Below are 22,166 nucleotides of genomic sequence, written 5' to 3' on the forward strand. Positions count from 1 at the left end.
GCAAAGTAGCAGGATATAAAATAAATCCACATAAATCATCAGCATTTCTATACATGACCAACAAAGTCCAGCAGCAAGAGATAGAAAGAGAAATTCCATTTAAAGTAACGGTAGATAATATAAAATACTTGGGAGTCCACTTGCCAAGACAAACCCAGGAACTCTATGAACACAACTACCAAACACTCTTCACACAAATCAAATCAGATCTAAATAATTGGAAAGATATCAATTGCTCATGGATAGGCAGAGCTAATATAGTAAAAATGACAATACTGCCTAAATTAATTTACTTATTAAGTGCCATACCAATCAGACTACCTAAAAATTATTTTATACAGCTAGAAAAAATAATAACAAAATTCATCTGGAAAAACAAAAAATCAAGAATATCCAGGGAAATAATGAAAAAAAATTCCCAGGAAGGTGGGTTAGCAGTACCAAACCTGGAGCTTTACTATAAAGCGGCAGTCATCAAAACTATCTGGTACTGGCTAAAAAATAGAGTGGTAGATCAATGGAATAGGCTAGGTTCAGGAAATGCAGTAGTAAATGACACTAGTAATGTAGTGTTTGATAAACCCAAAGACTCCAGCTTCTGGGATAGGAACTCAGTATTTGACAAAAACTGCTGGGAAAACTGGAAGATAGTATGGCAGAAATTAGGCATAGACCAACATCTTACACCTTATACTAAAATAAGGTCAAAATGGATACATGATTTAGACATAAGAGGTGATACCATAGGTAAATTAGGAGAGAAAGGAATAGTGTACCTATCAGATCTTTGGAAAGGAAATCAGTTTTTGACCAAACAAGAGATAGAGTATATTATAAAATGCAAAATGGATGATTTTGATTATATTAAATTAAAAAAATTTTGTACAAACAGAAGCAATGCATCCAAAATTGGAAGGGAGGCAGAAAGCTGTGAAACAATTTTTGAGGCCAGTACTTCTGATAATGGCCTCATCTCTAAAATATATAGGGAATTAAATCAAATTTATAAGAATCCAAGTCATTCCCCAATTGAGAAATGGTCAAAGGATATGAACAGGCAGTTTTCTGATGAAGAAACCAGAGCTATCTATTCACATATGAAAAAATGCTCTAAATCTCTAATGATTAGAGAGATGCAAATTAAAACAACTCTGAGGTACCACCTGACACCTATCAGATTGGCTAAAATGACAAAAAAGGAAGATAATAAATGTTGGAGAAGCTGTGGGAAAATTGGAACACTAATGCATTGTTGGTGGAGCTGTGAACTGATCCAACCATTCTGGAGAGCAATTTGGAATTATGCCCAAAGGGCGATAAAGCTGTGCATTCCCTTTGACCCAGCAATTCCACTTTTAGGTCTTTTTCCCAAAGAAATCATGGAAGGGGGAAAGGGACCCACATGTACAAAAATATTTATAGCTGCTCTTTACGTGGTAGCAAGGAATTGGAAGTTGAGGGGGTGCCCATCAATTGCGGAATGGCTGGACAAGTTGTGGTATATGAATACAATGGAATACTATTGTGCTATAAGAAACGATGAGCAGGAGGAGTTCAGAGAAACCTGGAGGGTCCTACGTGAGCTGATGATGAGTGAGATGAGCAGAACCAGAAGAACATTGTACACAGTATCATCAACATTGAGTGTTGACCTACTGTGATGTACTATATTCTTCTCACCAATGCAATGGTACAGAAGAGTTCCAGGGAACTCATGATAGAAGAGGATCTCCAAATCCAAGAAAAAAAAAAGAAAGAAAGAACTGTGGAGTATAGATGCTGATTGAACCATATTATTTCTTTTGTTTTGGGTGCTGTTGTTTTTTTTTTTTTTCTATTTTGAGGTTTGCATCACTGCTCTGATTTTTTCTCTTGTAAGAGGATTAATGCAGAAATAGGATTAATGTTATTATGTGTATATGTATGTGTGTGTATATATATATCTATATTTATATGTATATAGATATATAGATATAACCTATATCAGATTACCTGCTGTCTAGGGGAGGGGGGAGGGAGGGGAGGGAGGGAGAAAAATCTGAAATTATAAAGCTTGTATAAACAAAAGTTGAGAACTATCTTTACATGTAACGGAAAAAATAAAATACCTTATATGTAAAAAAAAAAAAAAAAAAAGAAAACTCCTCATCGTGAATTCAAATCTGACCTCAGATGCTTAGTAGCTGTGTGACCCTGAGCAAGTCACTTAACCCTGTGTGCCTTGGTTTCCTCATACTTAAAATGTGCTGGGGAAGGAAATGACAAAAGACTTCAGTATCTTCGCCAACAAAACCCCAAATTTGGTCATGAAGAATCAGACATGATTAAATCAACACCACTACTATCACCACCACCACCACCACCACAACAGTCAGTCTAGCCTTCTATTTAGTATTATAGCAATCCCCTCTACAAAATTCTTGAAAGGTGGTTATTTGGTCTGTTCAATTGAATTCTACAGGCATTTATTGCATCATTCCTCTGTGCCAGGAACTGAGCTAGGCACTGAGAATGGGAAGACAAAAATGGAAGATTCCCTCCCTTTATAGAGGGGAGGGAAAACAGTTTGTACACAGATCAGCAAATGCAAAACATATACCAAGTGAATACAAGTATTTGGGGATTGGAGACTTTAACAACTGGATAGCTAGGGAAGGGCCTCATGGAACAGCAGCCACTATATGTCCATGAGAATGGCTCATTGGAAGGAAACTTGGATTTGGAGTCAGACACTTGACATTTTTTATCTATGTGACTCTGGAAAGTCACTTAACCCCAATTGCCTCAAACATCTGGGTCCATCCATCTCCAGTTTTCCTGATGTATAACTTGCCATTGGACCGGGATGGCTCAGGAGGAGAGAGAGAGACTGGTGATTATGCACAGCTCTCCTTCACTTAATTCCAGTTCACTGTAAGTCATGACATATGTCATGGTCCTCTTCAAGAATGAAGGACAAACAACAACTACAAAGGCAAGGGGATGGAATGCCTATGTAGGGATTAGTAGGTAAATCAGTTTACAATGATAATTAAGTCTGGAAAGATAGGCCATAATTTTTGCATTTTATCCTTGAGCCACTGAAGGAAGATTCTTGATCAGTTTAGCTTCTGTGTATAAGGAGATTTAGAGATGAGAATGAAGGCAAAGAGACCATTTAGAGTGCTATTGCAGTTATTTAGATGATAGGTGATCAAGGACTGAACTTGGCTGGGAGTGGAGAAAAGGGGAAAGATCCATGATGCAATGTAGACATTGGATCAACTAGATATGTGGGAGGAAGAGAATAATAATAAATATGATAACTAAAAGTTATGTAGCACTTTAAGGTTTGTAAAAAGAACCCAACTTTACAAACATCTTGTTTTATCCCAAAAATAACCCCTGGGAGATAGGTGCTATCATTATTCCCATTTTACAGATGAAAAAACTGAAACAAATAGAGGTTAAGTGACTTGCCCAACATCATAAAGCTTGTATCATTGTATCACTGGTAGTATTTACATTTTGGTCTTTCTGACTCCAGGTACAGGGCTCTATCCATTGTACCACCTAGCTGAGATCATAATGTTATAGATTAAGAATTGGAAGAGACTTTAGTTCACCATTTCCAAAGATTATACATTCCATTTTTTTAACAGCTCAGATGTGGGGAAGTTCTAATAATGAATAGATGTGTGCTTCCTGTTACTCTCACAGTTCTGTCCTTGTTATATCCTTTGGAGCCATACAAAATAAGTGTAATCTCCAGGCTCTGTGATAATGATGGTCCTTCAGATATTTGAAGATAGCTATTAGGTTTTCCTCTAAGTCTTCTTATCTTCTTGCTAATTAGTCCTTCCCCCTCCCCCACCCCATCTGATACACACACAGGTCTTTCAGTTATTTTTCAGATGAAATGATTTTGTGTCCCCTCATCTTGACTTTGTTTTCATATACTTAAGTATGCCCTACCACTCAGTTCTTGTGATAAATTTGCTTTGTAAACTTTACAATTCTAAATCTTAACTATTGATGACTGTTGTATGTCAATGTATTCCATAATGGATCTTCTAGAACTGAATCCAACACCCTAGAAGTGGGCTGACCAAGTCTGAGTACAGGGGGAGCACCATGTCCCTGGTTCTGAGCTTTAGATTTCTGTAATCTCTTAGCTTCTAAGGTAGCCATGTACTACACTGTTCATCTAAGTTGTAATTTTTCATTATGTCTTTTTACATAAACTTTTTACATTTACTGTTTAGCCAAGTTTTAATTTTTGAACCTAAGGGTATAGTTTTATATTTTATTCTTATTACATTTTATTTGGTTAGATTTATCCAGCGGCCCAAGTAAATGATACTGTTTAAAGCCTTCTTGGGAAGCACACTTTGTAGCTTCTCGAAGTTATTTGTTAAGAGTATGGGGGGGGGGGGCGGAGTGCAGTATATAGTCCACGGGCAGCTAGGTGGCGCAGTGGATAAAGCACCGGCCCTGGATTCAGGAAGACCTGAGTTCAAATGCAGCCTCAGACACTTGGCACTTACTAGCTGTGTGACTCTGGGCAAGTCACTTAACCCTCATTGCCCCTCCAAAAAATAAAAAATAAAAAAATCTTAGGAGCAGCTAGGTGGCTCAGTGGATAAAATACCAGCCCTGGATTCAGGAGGACCTGAGTTCAAATCCGGCCTCAGACACTTAACACTTACTAGCTGTGTGACCCTGGGCAAGTCACTTAACCCCAACTGCCTCACCAAAAAAAAAAAAAAAGAGTATACAGGAAAATTCGCAGTCAAGTCTAATATGTTTAACAGAACCCAGCACACAGTCCCGTTTTGTTCTATTTCGACATACCAGGTATAGTGAAACACAGTTGGAATGAGCGTGAGGTGGTCTGACTTTTGTCCCAGGGCACTGAAAAGTTCAAGGGCTCTGACAGTACTTGTATTCCTTTAGCAGTTAACATAAATTAATCTTATTTTTTCAAATAGTTTTGTTTTGTTTATACTAGACTTGGGATTTCATTGGTTGAGTCAGTCTTTCCAAAGGGGACCTTTGGCTTCCTGAAGAGCCATTGCTTGTTCTGAATAGGTTTATGATTGACCAATCTGAGGGTGGACTAATGGGTCAAATCTCATCTTCTTTGAGAAGCAGTTGGAAGGCTTATCTCCCACATAGCATCATTCCTCCACTTCATTGTCTCCCATTCCTATGAAAGCTTCCAGTCTTTCCCCTTCTGCTCACTTGGGCCATTCAGAATGGTTATGGGCCAGTTTTCATCAGTATGCACACACCAGGCACTGCAAAAATGACATTGTAAAGCTAGTCCTGTAAATCCCTTTTAATTAATGTTTAGCATCACACTAAGATAGATCCTTTCTATGGTACCGGTCACTCATTTCCCACCTGTTTGCTCTCAGATTCTCTCTACTTCTAATACCAAGTATCTTGACAGGGGAGCCAAGCCTGTGCTACATCTATGAGGGAGATGGGATATGTGAACCTTTTGAGAAGATGAACAGTATCCAAGACTGTGGCCTCTACACTCCCAAAGGATATGTGGATCAATGGGCCACTCAGGCCTTTACATCTCATCAGGACAATATGATGTGCCCTGTTTCTTTGGTGACTGGGGAACCTCTTTCCAAGGTAAGTCAAGCCCTGAGACCGGGAGAGTCTATAAGTAAAGTGGTGAATTAGCTGAAGTCTATCTTTTGTACCTTTAAACCCATTTCCCTTTTCCTGGCAACTTTGATGCCATGTATCTCTGTAAATATCTATCTATTCTATATCAACTTCTCTAATGACCTATCATAATCCCTGAAAAAGTCCTACTTGATAGGGTTTAAGATACTGTCCTCCTCTTAGGTAATTTGTATCTTAAAGCTAAGCCCTTGAAAATCAATAAATCATAAGGCCCAGAGGAAATCTGGAATATTGAAGAACATTGTGTGGGCAAAAATTTATTGACACAGGTACATGTTTGGGGCCTTTCAGATCATCTCACACCTTCTTTGTAAGGTCAGCTCTGTTTGTGATTTGTCTCTCCTGACTAAGAAAAAGTTTTACTTCTTATGCCTAGGCCAGAATGTGCATAAAAAGAATCAATTGTGAAATCAACTGTTGTATTTGAATTGGGCTCCATTCTTAGAAAAGATGGAATCACTACTCTCTTAATGGCTAAGCCAAATTATTGGGGCTTCCATGGGCAAAGGATTTAAAAGAGAATTGCCAGGCTGGTCCTGTACTGACTTTATCATCCGCTATACCCCTTTCCAGAGCTCAGAGAAGGTTAATAGATTTGAAGGACTGGTGCATGGAAGAGTAATTAGAGTTGTCATACTTGATCTCAGAAGTCAGAACCAAAAGCAATGGGTAAATGTTTCAAAGGGACACATTTAACTCCCATGTTCCCTAACAGTTAGAGCCATCTGGAAATGGAATGCCTTGAGAGGTAGTAAGCTCCTTCTTACTAGAGATCTTTAAGCAGATGCTGTTTGATGTGTGTGTGTGTGTGTGTGTGTGTGTGTGTGTGTGTGTGTGTGTGAGAGAGAGAGACAGAGAGAGAGAGAGAGAGAGAGAGAGAGAGAGAGAGAGAGAGAGAGAGAGAGAGAGAGAGAGAGAGAGAGAGAGAGATTCTTGTCCAAACTACTTGGACCATATGGCCTCTGATATCCCAACTATGAGATTCCGTGGTTACTTCTGTGGTTACTTCTCTCACCTCTCTACTGAACTACTCTTTCTTCAGGAACATTTAACATAAAAAGATAAATTCAGTTTTAGCCATGCAGAGCTGATGTTTACCTCTTCGGAAGGAAGGGAAACTAATAATAAAAATTCAAGTAGTAGTATTTACATACTGTTTTATAAATATTATCTTCTTCCCTCCTCATTACAGCTCTGGAAGGTATGTGCTATTATTTTCCCTATCCCCCATTTAAAAAAAAAGAAAATTGAAGCAGGCAGAAGTAAAATGACTTGTCTAGGGTCACATAATAAGTGTCAGAGGCTGGATTTGAACTAGGTCTTTTTGACTGCAGCTCCAGTACTATATCTTTTAGCTGCCTTGGTTTATGTGTCTATATGTCTGGTGAGGAGGGGGAAAGTTAATATGAAATTTCTTCCAGGTAGAGAATATTCAAGAAGATGTACATCATCATCATCATCATCATCATCGCTGGCACTTATAAAGTACTTTACAGTTTGCAAAATATTCTAAACACACATAAGCCTCCTAATGACCTTATGAGGGAATCACTATAGATATCATCATGATGCCCAATGCAGGCTAGCTTAGTAGATAAATGGCAATGCTCTGTCCAAAGTAGAATATGGATATGGAAGAAAAACTGAACATCCCCACTGAAGGCAAGTCATCCCTAGTGGCTGGCCACCGTTGAGAGGCCACAGCAGTAGCAGAGCCCCACCCTCCTATCCATCCAGATAGCTCCAGGAGAGAAATTGGGCTGAGCATTACTTTCAATTCTTGTCACCACATTTTATGAAAAGACAAATAAAATCAAACCAAAACAAATAAAAACACTGACAGAATAGAATGTATTCCCAGGCAAAGGGCAACCAGGATGGTGAGGGAATTCAAATCATACCATAAAGAGATCAGCAGAAGAAACTAGAGATGGTTAACTCAAAGAACAGGGCAGCTAGATGGCACAATGGATAGAGTGCCAGGTCTGGAATAAGGAAGAGTCTTCTTCCTGAGTTCAAATCTTGCCTCAGACAATTACTAGTTGTGTGATGCTGGGCAAGTCATTTATCTCTGTTTGACTTAGTTTCCTTATCTGTAAAATGAACTAGAGAAGGAAACAGCAAACCACTCCAGTATCTTTGCCAAGAAAACCCCAAATGAGGTCATGAAGAGTCAGACACAACTGGGAAACAATTGAAGCAGAACCCAAAGAACAAAAGATGGGAACAGGAGGAGAGACAGAAATGGAATGAAAGAAGGGTTGAAGGGTTGCCTAGGGAAAGATAGATCAGGCTTATTTTCTGCCTGGCTCCAGGCAAAGACCTAGGAACAGTGGGTGGACGTAGCAGAGAATGAGATTCCAGAGCAAATTAAAGAAGAAAAAAAACTTGCTGACCCTTGAGCTCTCCCCAAGTGGGATGGGCCATTTCAGAAGGAAAAGATACTTTCTGTCCTGGTTCTTTGTCCTAGGAGACCTTCTAGGGGAAGCTGGCAAACACTTTTTGAGACGACTTTTGTAGAAATTGGAATAGATGCCTTCTAAGGTCCCTTCCCCAGCTGGCTGAGAGTTTTTGATTTTCTAAGCTAACAGGCTCAATACCTCTTTGGTTTCCAACAGACACCCTGAAGGATTTAGAAGCTACTGAACGTTTATTTTATTTTATTTCTTGTATTGCCCTGGTTCATACTATTTACTTCTAGTTGAAAAATCTTTTCTTTTCTTTTTCTTTTTCAGGTTTGCAAATCCCACCATCCCAAGTCACCAGAAGACCGTTCTCTTGTTGGTTGGTTTCCTTGTATCACGAGTGAAGGACAGAGAAAGCAGCCTGAGATACAATTAGAGAGGGACGAAAAGGTCTGGCTCCAGGTAAGCACCCTGCAATATCTTTTGTTTGGCTGCGGGTATCACGCACATACACACACATACATACACACATATACATATACACATACATATACATATACATATATAATATATTGGTGTGTGTGTGCATGTGTGTATACACACATACACATCTCTGTCTTTGAATGATCCAAAGCAAGGGGTTTTCCTTCCTTTCTTGAACTCTATATTTTGGTTCTAAACTCACCCTACCTTTCCTAGCATATTTGTTTGGTGATATGGAGTTCCTTTAAGGATACCTATAAGGTAATTGAACTAAGCAGACCTCTAACCATTGTTTTCTGAATTATCAGTGATCTGAGTAGCATATCTATCAGACCTAGGCATCTTTATCTAGAAATCAGGAGAAAAAAGTTTAGAATCAGTAAAGAACACCAGAATCTTGGGTCTAGTGACTAAAAATATCGGTCCCAAAAGTAAGTCATTTCAATGGCCAAATTGCTAATCATGGAGACAGGAATGCCACCAGTATAGAAACACTGGTTAATGAAAATGAATATGGGGTGTGCTATCTAGGGAGAAACATTCACTAGAAAACCTCTTGTGGGTGGAGAACATTTGAGAAAATCATTGTAATAAAAGTAGCTGATACTTACTAGGAAATCATGGAATACAAACCTCAAAATGTAGAAAATTGTTATCCTTGCAGGATTTCAATGAAATGTTCTCCCAGGTGTTTTCAAATATGGTTCAACAGGAAAAAAGGGGTTTGGGCAGTTTCAGAAACACGGATGTTCCTTCTTAGAGTTAGGTGTCCATTCTAATCTTAAAAAAAAAAAACAAACTAGAAAATTTCATAAATTCCCTTAACTATGTGCCTGTGTTGTAAGTCAGTATTTTGGGCACATACAAAAATAAAATAGAATTGATACCTGGTCCTCAAAAGGGCTATCCTATCAGTAGCTGTGAAGAGATAATGACATATGGACAACTAACTCTAAGACAAGAGGAGAATATTTTAAGTACTTAGAACGCGATATTAGCGAAGTGTTCTGATAGCTCAAATTATAAGCCAAAGAACTTAGCTAGTTAGGGGGTCTTTGCCTCATGGATGAAGTAGCATGTTTTCATGATTGAGCTCAATGCAGGCCTTTGCCACCCTCCCCCAGCCCACCAGTTGACCATGCCTTTCCCTCTTAAATCACCCTCTCCCCTGTGGATACATTATGTATATACCTAAGTGTTTACTTGTGAGCTTCTTGAAATCAGGGACTACCTTTGCTTTTCATTATATCTCTAGTAGGGACCCTCTGTGTGGACATGATGGAGAATTCCAAAGAAATCCAAAAGCAGTGTTGTTGATAGGAAATATGGAGAGAAACCAAGCTGAGCCCAACTTTTACACAGAGGTCCTGGAGGTCTGGCTGCTCAAGTCAAAAGGTCCAATCAGAGGGGCAGAGGACACTGATGAGATGTAGCATAATGAGGTTTTCTAGGGATGAATTTCCTGGGGAAGTTTGGCATCTTTATTTTACAGATAGGGAAGCTGAGGCTGAGAAAGGTTAAATGACATAACCAGGGTCATACACTTAGCAAATATCTGAGGCAAGAGTCAAGCTTAGGTCTTCCTGATTCTAAGACCAAGGCACCACCTAACTGTCTTCATGTCTGTCATTGTCCTCCCTGTGTCTTCTCTTTTCCAGGCTAAACATCACTGATCCCTTCACCATCTCCTCATATGGCTTGGTTTCAAGTTCCCTCACAAGCTCTGTCACTGTCTTTTAAATGCATTCCAACTTCTTAGTGGTTTTGTTGTAGTTGAGTTGTATTGGTCATTTCTGACTCTTCATAACCCCTCATTTGGGATTTCCTTGTCAAAGATACTGGATTTGTTTGCCATTTTCTTTTCTGGCTCATTTTACAAATGAGGAAACTGAGGCAAACAGGGTGAAGTGATTTGGTCAGGCTCGCTCAGATAGTAAGTGTTCGGGGCCAGATTTGAACTCAAAAAGATGTCTTCCTGACTCCAGGCCTGACACTCTACCCACTATGCCACCCTTGTATAAATACTGTGAAAGGATATCGAGCCAGCAGAAGGTAGCATAAAAGACATCTTGCTCTCAGCATGCCTATATTCTAGGCACAGCAGACACAAAGGAAGTAGCTAGAGAAGTGGACAATAAATGCTTGTTGATTGGAGTACCAAGCAACATATCAACATATGCAAAATACCATGCTCATGTTTATTTTCGTGGCAGCTGTAAAAGAATCTCAAATTCAGAATGGTTTCCCTCAAACTGGAATGGATAGCAATCCTAACAGAAACAGTCACACATATGTGGTATTTTAAATATCATGTGCTGCCACATCAGTGATACATTATGGACCGATGATTGCTTGGAGATTTGTACTGCACAAAGTCTCAAACTAATTATAGTCTTCTAACTAATGTTTCTTCCTATTCTTGCAGCTAGCCAAATGTTCTGCATGCACTTCCCGCATGTAGACAATTTAATAAAGCTTTGGTTGATTGTCCTTTGAAATATGGGAATCCCTGATGCCCAAAGTATATGATGTTTCCTTTCCTTTATTCATGATGGCATTTGCTTCTGCCACTGGAAAATACTTGGATAGTCCTTCCCTGAATTTTTGTAAAAGATAGGTAACTGTGGGTCTTTTTTCTGGGGTTTTTCTATATCATCTAAACTTTGGAGTGGGCCAGGGATCAGGTATGTGTAATGAGCTCATGAGGGAGGTAGATTAGTATAGAGAAAATTGCACAGAAAATTTAGGTTCTGGTTCATGACTTTGCCATGAGAAATGTGACCTTAGTTAAAGTACATAACCTCTCTGAAACTCAGTTTATCCATCTGTCAATTAATACATAGGACTAGTTGATTTCTAAGGTTCCTTCCAGTCCTAACATTCAATGTTACAATTGAATGAAAAAAAAGCATTTATTAGGGATATAAAAACAGATAGGAAGATAGTCTGTGCCCTTCATGGTTTTACATTCTGAATGAGGGAAAACACATATGGAGAAGCACTGTTGAGGAAGAGGCACTTTGGTTCAGAAAGAGATAGGGACAGTGACTAGGGCTATAGGGGAATAGATCGATACATCCCATTAAGGTGTGAAATATAAAGAGTTCAAGAGACATAGTTTCTAGTCGAATAATCATTTAATTAATCCTGCTAGACTATAATTAATAAAAAGGATCAGGGACACCCTTGAATGCCAAAGATGCCTTATGGAACCCACTCAATGCTTATATGCCCTTGGAAGAGTAGGTGTTCCTGAGTGTGGCAGTTAACACTGATTGGTTAACAAGTAATGAAATAATGAATACTATAATGAGAGATGGACCTATTCTAATGAGGGCCTTGGGATGTGACTGTGTGTCACTCATGGACAAAGAGAAACTATCTCAAGACAGACCATTGGCACCTGTGGCAATTTGGCCTGTCTGAGTGGAACACAATGTGCCAGAATTCACCTTAGATTAAATTCTTTCTAAGGTTCTCTAGTTGAATGGAGTAACCTGGATTTCAGAGAACTAAGCTTTGACCTAATTTCCAAATGAGAAAGGAAAAAAAGTCCTGGTTCTTCCCAAAATTTTGTTATTTATGGATCATTTCTCTCACAGGAATAGTGGCAGTGTTGATTTGGTCATACTTCATGGTTCTAGAACCCAATTGGGTCAGCTGGGGAATGAGGAAGTTAAAGAGATGGCCAGAGATGACAGAGTGAGGTAAAGTATGGCCTGAGTTCTGAAAATATTCTGAGAAAGGCGGTGACCAATAATAGAGGTGCCTCGCCTGAAGTGGGCAGTAACATGATAGCTCCAAAACTTAGCACAGAATAGTGAGGGAGAGACAGCCATTGCACCAGTGCTAAGTCTGGGACTCCTGTGCCAATAAAGATGACAACTAACCACGGCATACTCAGGAAAAGATTTTTTAAGAAGAAAATCATGGCAGTTTGAAACTGGGAAATAACAAGGTTCAGTGGCATAGTGAGGAGAGCTTCAGCATTGTGCAAGGAAGAAAGAGTTGGAGGGGTTTTCAGAAGGAGCAAACCAATGTGGTCATTGCTATCTGGAAATGAATTGGGTCCCATTTCTTCCATAGACTCTGTAGGGCTCACTTGGTTCAAGGATATGCCCAAAGGACATATGATGAATTTTGTGTTTCTCTGGGGAATGTAGATGTTGGTGTGCTGTTTGTCTCACCCATTAGGAACCAGAGAAGCTAGCTGTGTGGAGGCCAGGTCAGTTCATTTATTAAAGGGGCTGCCAGTTCCAAAGAAGGGTCTCTATGCTCAGTTGTATCTTGTATATGGAGTTTCTAACCTAGTGTTCGGGTCTCTTGCTTGAGATTTAAATGGACTTTATAGAAGAAATAAATCAATTAATGCTGAAAATAGTAGGCCCTATCACTGTCTGCATTTAAGTGAATGGCTTGCAACTTAATGGGAAACCCCCAAGGGAACTTGGAGCACGAATAGAAGGGTGAAGGGTAGAGTCCACTCCCCAAGACTGGGGCAGCAACTGACACCTGCAAAACCAGCAGCTTATTTTCCACCACCACCCCTGTATACACATATTGAAGTTGAGAGTGGCTCCTCCAAAATCAGACAGGAAAGAGAAGAGGAAGGAAAGGGTGGGATCAAACCATGGGCCTTGCCAGGGGACTTCAGACATGACGATTTTTAGACCATGGCAGAAGGAAGGATTCTGTGTTGGTTTTGTGAAAGGCTAGTCCTTGAACTTGGCACTTGGCTGCAAGCAGCTCTTGTAGGTGCCCCAGGGTTTGTGTTTACTCCATGCTTCAGAGGAATTCCAGGGTCAGGGCAGCTCAGGCATTTTACAGGGAAGGGAGGAGGCCTACTCAGACAGGTCTGATGGTTTTTTTCTTCCTCTGAGGTCACAGATAGGGAGGGGTCAGTCAGTTCAGAAATTGAAAGTTTCTAGGTTGGAGGATTCCAAGCATTCAAGACTCCAGATAGAAAGCAGTCCAGAAAGGGGGTAGGACAGGGGGACCGGGGTACCAGGTGGGAAAAGGATCCATGCTTAGGACATATACAGTTTGTTTACCAGAGAAAAACTTGACTCCCCCAACCCTCAAAACATTTTTTTTTCAGACTAGGCCTTTTCTCTCTCAAAGGTAGAAGGAGGATATGCCTGATATAGAGAACTTTGTCCTCTGACAAATTTAAGAAAAGTCATCCTGGGATATGCCAGACTTCTGTTTAGCTTTTCTGTCCCTGAAAGAGTCATAAAGGGATGTCCCTGTGTGGCTCAGGTGATAGTATTCAACTTGGGGATAAGAGGACCCAATTTTCCCTGCCTGCCTCACGCACATCCTGAAGAAATGATTTAAACCTTCCTCAAGTCTCAGTGTTCTCATCTGTAAAGTGGTATGAATATTATCACTTATCTACAAGATTGTTGAGATCAAGTCAAATAACATATAGAAATTACTTTACAAACTTGTAAAGTAATTTTCATTATTGATATAATGATCATCACACCTCCCCTATTTTTCCTTTGACTGCTTCCTGATTTTTTTTCCTTGCAGGACAATAAGGGTTAAGTGACTTGCCCGGGGTCACACAGCTAGTAATTGCCAAGCGTCTGAGGCCAGATTTGAACTCAGATCCTCCTGACTCCAGGGCAGGTGCTCTATCCACTATGCCACCTATGACCCCTTGATCTTTCTTTAGGAATGTTAAGTCTCAGACCTTCTGGAAACTCTCACCTCTGCCTTATTTTTGAATTCCCTGAGATGAATGCTTAAACATCAAGTGACCACTTTAGAATTATGGAAGGCAGGGCCTTTAACATTGAGGCCCTATGAAACTTTGGCATCTTTCTTCATGTGACCCTCTGGTTCTGCCATGGCACACAGGGTAGATAGAGCTCCAAGCAAATGGGATTGCCTTTGGAAAATTTCAGGACTGATTTTTTTCCCCTGGTCTCTGTGACCCATGTTCTCAGCTTGTAAGTTCAGAAGTGCCCTTTGTAGAAGACAGAGATGTGAGGCCATCCTGTGGTCTCAGTCCTGTACCTCCTTCTGCCCCAGTTTGCATGTAGCTTTTCCTTTTTTTCTGGCCTTCCCAACATTTTTTTTCAACTGTATTGCACAAGAATTTTATCATTAACACTCACCTCCCTTATGGATTGTATCCCAAACAGGACAGAATATAATGTCTTTTCCAAATTTGCAGAACCATAACTGACTCACAGATTTATCTAAAAAGTATTTTTACGCATTAACTTCTGATCATATCCACACTTTTACTTAGTATTCCACCCATTATATTATTAGAAAGGTCTGATTTTCCTCAGATTATACTTTAATTTCAATAAGGAGGCCTTAGCCTTTGAATCTTCATTCTTTCATAAATCAGGGGTTAGTGAATACAAAAGTATCTGTTAAATCTCACACCCAACAAATAGCAATCACTATGTGATTTTCTATCTTTCTTTTGCATATTCCCCCTTCTTGGCTCCTTTTCTGTTCTGTCTCCCTTCCACTATTTACTTCTTACTCTCTGTCTCTGTCTCTGTCTCTGTCTGTCTGTCTCTCTTTATCTCTCTCTGTCCTCTCTGATTCTCTCTTCTCCCTCTTCCGTTTTCCTTCTCTTTCTACCTCTGTTTCCCTCTTCATCTCATTCTCTTTCCTCCTCTCCCCCTTCCCCTATTGCTGTCTTTTTCTTTCTCCCTCTCCTTTTGTCTCCCCCTTTCTCTCCATTTTCTTTCCCTCTCTTTCTCCCTCACTTCCTCTCTCTTTCCCTCCCTCATTTCTGGATCTTTCCTCCCCCTTGCTTCCTTCTTTCTTCCTCTTCACTCTTTCTTTTTTCCTTTTCTCCTTCTCTTTCACTTTTCTTCCTTTTTCTCATTCTTCACATGCTTTTCTTCTTCCCTTCTTTTCTTCTCCCTTACATAGAATCACTGGATCTCAAAATTAAAGGGAACTTCAGAGGTTGACCATTTCAAACCATACTTGATCAGGACTACCCTCTGCAACATCTCCAGTGAGTGCTTACCAGTCCACTTTAGAGGAATTCCAGTTCAATGGGAATCACTGCTTCCCAAAGCAGCTCATTTCACGTTGGGACAACTCTAATTTGCTAAGTTTTGCCTTGTATTGGTCCAAGATCTTGTGCCCTGTAAAAATATACATTTAGGGGTCAGCTAGGTGGCACAGTGGATAAAGCATCGGTCCTGGATTCAGGAGGACCTGAGTTCAGATCTGGCCTCAGACACTTGACATTTACTAGCTGTGTGACCTTGGGCAAGTCACTTAACCCTTATTGCCCCAGGGGGAAAAATATATGCATTGATTTCCATGTTCTCCCCACTGAATCAAAGAAAGAATTAAATACATTAAGGATTTACTATGTGCCAAACATTGTGCTATATGTATTGTGTGTGTGTATATATATATGTATATTTGTATATATGTATATATACACATATATGTGTGTCTCTGTATGTATGTGTGTACAAATATATACATGCATGTATGTATGTGTATGTATATGCATATGAGTATCCGTATATAGTATGTATATATGTAGTGTTAAATATATAGTATTTAATAAATGCTATATAAATATATAGTATTAACTATATGGCATTTAATACTTTATATTTAATGTCTATTAAAATATATATATATAAGTAATATATATTTAATACTATATATACTTTATTAAAACAAAGTAAGATAGTATCTTACCCTCAAAGAGATTCCATTCTAATGGAGGAGTTAACTGCCCTGGGTAATGGTGGCCAAGAACCAGAGTTAGGGACTGGGAAATCTTTAAGGTCATAAGAGGAACAATAGAGCAGCCCATTAACACAACATGTGTGTTCCTCAGGGTTTTGTCCTGGCTCCTCTTCTCCCTCTATGCTCTTCACTTGGTGATCTTACTGACCTACATGAATTTAATTTCCATCTCTATTCTGATGATTGTCAAATATACCCACCCTGTCCCAGGCACTCTGTTGACCTCCAATCTCACATCTCCAATTGCCTTTCAGACATCATGTCCAAAACAGCTCATTATCTTTCCCCCTAAACCCTCCACCCCTCCTACATTTCCTGTCACCATGGTGGGCAATACTACCCTCCCAGTCCCTCAGGCTCGCAATCTAGGAGTCATCCTGGACTCCTCACTATCTCTCACCACCATATCCAAGCTGCTCCTAAAGTTTGTATATTTTACCTCTGCAACACCACTCAAACATGTTCCCCCTTCCCTTCCCTGACACCACCACCACTTTAATGCAGTCCCTCATCACCTCACTCCTGACTATTGCAATTTCTTGCCCCAAGTCTCTCGCCTACTATGGTATGTTCTCCATTCAGTCACTAAAGTGATTTTTCTGAAGTGGAGGTCTCATCAAGTCACCCCTCCCCCACTTCAATAAAATCCAGTGGGCCTCTCTTGCCTTAAATGTTCTGGTTGGCCTTTAAAACCTTTCATAATCTAGCTACCTCCTACCTTTCCGGATTTTTTAGACCTTACTCCTTAACACATAGTCTTCTTTCAAGAAACTGCCCTCCTGGCTATTTTACAAAAAAGATTCTCTGTTTCACCTCCATGAATTTGTTCTATGGCTAGAACACTTTGGCTCTGTCTACTGGCTTGCCTGGCTTCTTTTAAGGCCCAACTAAAATCTTATCTTTTACCAGAAGTCTTTCCCAACCCGTACTCAGAGAAGTACCTTCCCTTTGTTAATTATTTCCTATTTGACCTAAACAAAGATTGCTTTGTATATATAGTTTCTGTGTGTTGTTTCCTTCATTAGATTACAAATAGATACTGCATTTTTCTCTTTTTTTGTGGTTACATGCTTTGCATAGTTACTGGCACATAGTAGGTGCTTAATAAATGTTTTTTATTTTGATTGATTGATCACAGTTTTCAGAGCAAGAAATAGAGATGTAACTGGAGTGGGAGGAGAATACACATGCAGAAAATGGCCAGGGTAAAGCTGAGGATACATGGTCTGAGGGGAAACAGAGCCACGGTCCAGATCTCCATCTCTGGTGGTGTGGTTTGGAGGGTAAAACAGCAGCAGCTGTATGATAAATGGGGCAGAAAATAGGATGAAATCAAAGTCTAATTCCTGGTCCACAGCACAACCCTTCAAATACTTGACCACAGCTCTCATGCATAAAGTAAGTCTCCCCTTTTCCAGTCTAAACATCTGATTCCCAAATGACTTGGATCCTCTCACTATCCTGGTCACTATTCTCTGTGCATTCTGGCTAACTAATCTGCTTCGTAAAATGTGATTCCTAGGGCTACCAAAATAGTCTACATGTGGACTGGTTAGGACAAAATTAAGTGGATACAACCTTGCTCATTCTGGACATTTTCCTGTTCATGAGGTCAAAGATAGCATTGACTTTTTTTGGCTGTTGTTACACTTCTGACTCATTGAGGTTTCAGTACATTAAAATTCATGTGTTTTTTCCCCATGGGATTTGCTGCCTAGACATGCTTCCATGAACCTGTACTTGTACAGATGATTTTTTGATCCCATGTGTAAGACTTTGCATTGATCTCTATTGAATTTCATCTTATTAAATTAATGCCTGACATTTAACATAAAATCGTTTCTTTTCCTGAATATTGATTTTGTCATCCAATATAAAGTCAGATTTACATTCCATATCGTGTGATGTGTCATCTATATCCTTGCTAAAATGTTTAATATCAAGGATAGAGCCACATGACACCCTGTTAGATACACCCATCTAGGTTGACAATGTTCCATTAATTATCACTTTTTGTCTGGTTATGCTACCAGTTAAAAAGTGATCTACATGGATAATTGTAATGGGAGTCTGGTACATTCAGCTTGCTCAGCTGATGTGACCTCTCCATATGAAGGATGCACAGAAGTTTGCTTCTGGGAGATGACATGAAAATAATTGCCTTAGAAAGACTGTGGAACACTTTATTATACAAAGGAGTCACCAAATGAAGCAAAGGGAGGCAAAGAGAAATAGCTAAAACTGACAAGTCTTTTTAAAAGAAAGAAATTGTACCTGTTCACTCTCCCCGTCCCAACTTGGAAAGTTCCTAATCTTTCATCCAATTAGATATAAGATTACCTAATGTTGTATTGTTTCCTTTTAATTAATTGACCTTATTTGATTATTTTTTTTTTGGTGGGGCAATGGGGGTTAAGTGACTTGCCCAGGGTCACACAGCTAGTAAGTGCCAAGTGTCTGAGGCTGGATTTGAACTCAGGTACTCCTGAATCCAAGGCCGGTGCTTTATCCACTGTGCTACCTAGCTGCCCCTTGATTAATTGTTTTTCATGTATAACAGTCTGTTTCCCCCTGTATTCAGGGTCCAAGGCTATGGTGAGAAGGTCTGGTCCTGGTTTGTTAGGCATTTGGCATGCATTGCTTTAATAAATCAATATGCTTGGAAGATTGAACCTTTGTTCTCCAGTCATTCCATCTTTTAACTGCTACACTATGGAATTACTTTTACCCTCCAATCTAGTAATTGTCAAAAACAGAAGTTTATCTGGTTTTCCTTTACCTTGATGAACCCATCTTTGTTCATAGTTTTCACTTTATTTTTGAAATGCTTAAAAACCATCCCTTTACTAATGCATTCTAGAACTTTGCCAGGAATCAAAGGCGAAGTTCCTGATGGCTTAAATAATCTATTTCCCCCCTTTAAAAATCAAGATGATATTTGTTTTTTTCTAGTCCTTTGGTACCTCTCCCATTTCCCAAAGTTTTCCAAATATCATTGATAATGACTTGTCAATCATATCTACAAATTCTTCTAGTACCTTAGGAGGCAGTTTGGCCTTGGTGACTTAAAATCACTGAGGGCAGTTAGGAACTCTTGCATTTTCATCTTTTGTCTTAGGCTTCAGTTCCTTGACATTTTTATCCTCTGCCTACCAGTCTGTTCATTATTCTTCCCAGTATAGAAAACAGGTAAATCAGATCCAAATAGTTCTGGCTTTCTTTTGTCTTTAGTTATCACCATGCTAAGTCCTTTTACTAATGCTATTATCCCTTCTTTGATTGTCTCCTTACCCCCAACATAGCTATTTAAAAACCTCAAAAATCTCTTTTTGTTTTCTTTAGCATGCTCTGGAAGGAAGAGTCAGCTTGTTCTAGGCTTCGACATTCCCGAAATCATTTTTTAAAAAGACCACACCACATTTTTAAGAATTCATCTCTAGTTTCTTGCCCTTCAGTTGTATTTTCTATATGCATTTTTGAGGAGTTATTTTTGTTTTTAATCTGAGCTGGTCAGTGAGTTCCCTAGGCAACCCCATCAATCTGTTTAGGTAGTTTCTATTTTTGTTCCTCTTCCACATTGTTTCTGTTTCTGTTAGCATAAATTTACCTTCTCTTTTGGCCTTATTTCTTCATCTCACAACATTTATCCTGGAATAGCAGAAATAGCTCTGAATTTAGAATCCCAAGATATGAGTTTAAATAAATCCTGGGTATGCCACTTTTTACTTGGTACCATTTCAGACAAGTAACATCACCTTCTGAGACCTCAGTTTCTTTATCTGTAAAATGAAGGGGTACTACTACATGATCTCTAAGGCCAATTCCAACTCCAAAAAATTGGAATCCCTCTTTTTTCCTTCTCCTAAATTTGTCATAAAAATCTCTGATAATACTATATGGAGATTCTAAAGTCAACTTTCATTCATTTACTTATTTTCCTAATACATAAAAGCCTACTTTGTCCTTTACACAGATTTGAAAAAAGATTGAAGCTCTACTCTTCCTCAGGGTTTACAAAATTCTTCATTTTAATTGGAATGTAGTACTTGTTTCATTTCCTTGGAAATGATAGGTTGAAGCCAGGTAATGGAAGAACTTGCATTCTAGAAGAGGCCAATGACTTATTGAGTTGGCAATGGAAGCCACTGAAGGGTTTTGAATAGAGGTATAATGTGACTAGAACAATGAATTAGGAATTAAAACCCAAGGCGTAGTGAAATTTCGAGGGGTGAGACTGAAGACTGGAACACCAACTAGGAAGCTGGTGCAAGAATAAAGGTGTGAGGGAAGGAGGGCAAGAAGCAAAGTGGCTTTAGTGGGATTGGCATGGAAGCAAAAGAGGGGAGTCAGACTGTGGGCATAGATTGGAACAGGTTTTGCAAACTTATGGTGGGGGTAGTAAGAAAGAAAGGCTTACACCAAGATTCAATTTGTGAGTTTAGGTGGAAGGTGATGATGGCTGTGGAAATATGGAAATTAGGAGCTAAGGGCAGATTGTTGGAGGGAAGGCAAGAAGCTCCATTTTGGGGCCGTTGAATTTGAGCTGCTAGAGGACATAAGAAGATACCAGAGTTAAGGCAATTTAAAAATATGGGACTAGAGCACTGTCAAGAGTTTCATACTAAGGTCAAAAGTTGGGAATTGTGTCTGACCATAGTAGTGGATGAGATTGCCAAACGAGAGAGTACGGAGGGGGAAAAAATTAGCAGGCCAAGGAAAGGGTGTTGAAGGAGACCAAAGTTTAAATGGTGTGTAGATGATGAAAGGAGGCAGCTAGATTGTTCAGTGGAAAGAGCCCTGGGCCTGAAGTCAGGAAGACCTGAATTCAAATCTGGCCTCAGATACTTACTAGCCGAGTGACCCTGGGCAAGTCAATTAACCTCTGTTTAGCTTAATTCACTGGAGAAGAAAATGACAAACTACTCCAGTATGTTTGTCAAGAAAACCCCATGGACAGAATGGTCCATTGGGTCATGAAGAGATGGAAATGACTGATTGACTGAAAAACAACAAGAAAATAATGAGGAGTAAGTAAGTACAGTGAAGTCCAGCCATGAAGTTAAGACAAAATCATGGTAAGCTCGAGGTAAAAATTATATCTAATGCCTTTCAAGTTCTCAGGAGCTATTTTCATGAAAGATACAATGAATCTTTAGGGATCTTCTGGTCTAAACTGCTCCTTTTACTGATAAGGAAAATGAGGCCCAGAGAGGTTGTCACTTGTCCAACATCATACAAGTTAATAACAGTACTTAGATTTGAACCAGTACCTCTCAGTCCATAGCCTTGGCCTTTCCTACTAATCTCTGTCTCTTGCTCTCTGTCTCTTCCTCTCACACACAAAACCAGAAAGAATGTTGATTCGGGGGTCTCAGTAATATCTTGTGGTACTAACATCCATTTCCAAGATCTCCTCCTCCAGAAATCACACATAAAGACTGTAGTGTGAGGTCAGAGGCTCCAGGCCAGGCCAGGTACAGAAACCAAAATAGGCATATAATTTGTTAATGTCTTACATACTTGCATACATGGGCCAGTCCGGCTTTGGCTTTGAGAAAGTATTTTTTGTTCACTCCCAACCCCTCCAGAAAAATTACCAACTTCATCCATCACAGACAGATAAATCAATTTCTATATGCAAACAATGATTCATATTGATATCACATTGGAAATGTTATTTATGTTTTCTTTGCTCAACAATTCATAGGTAGAAAAAATGTGTTTGGATAATCCAATTGAGATAAGAGAGAACTAGTGTTGTACAATGAAAAAGGGGCCAGAATGGGAAGATAGGAAAGCAGTGGTCTCCTAATTTTGTCTTTGAGAGAAGTTGCTTATTTT

At 39.4% G+C, this 22,166-nt stretch overlaps 1 protein-coding gene across 1 annotated transcript in view; it reads left to right on the forward strand.

Moving 5' to 3' along the window:
- Nucleotides 1–22,166, forward strand: part of PAPPA2 (pappalysin 2) — a 389,726-nt gene that overhangs the window by 170,147 nt on the left and 197,413 nt on the right. Inside the window, 2 exon segments of the mRNA XM_044003126.1 lie at nucleotides 5,435–5,628; nucleotides 8,421–8,552. Coding sequence (XP_043859061.1) covers nucleotides 5,435–5,628; nucleotides 8,421–8,552 — 326 coding nt within the window.

This window comes from Dromiciops gliroides, chromosome 4 (assembly GCF_019393635.1).
Source record: "Dromiciops gliroides isolate mDroGli1 chromosome 4, mDroGli1.pri, whole genome shotgun sequence".
Taxonomy (NCBI): Eukaryota; Metazoa; Chordata; class Mammalia; order Microbiotheria; family Microbiotheriidae; genus Dromiciops; species Dromiciops gliroides.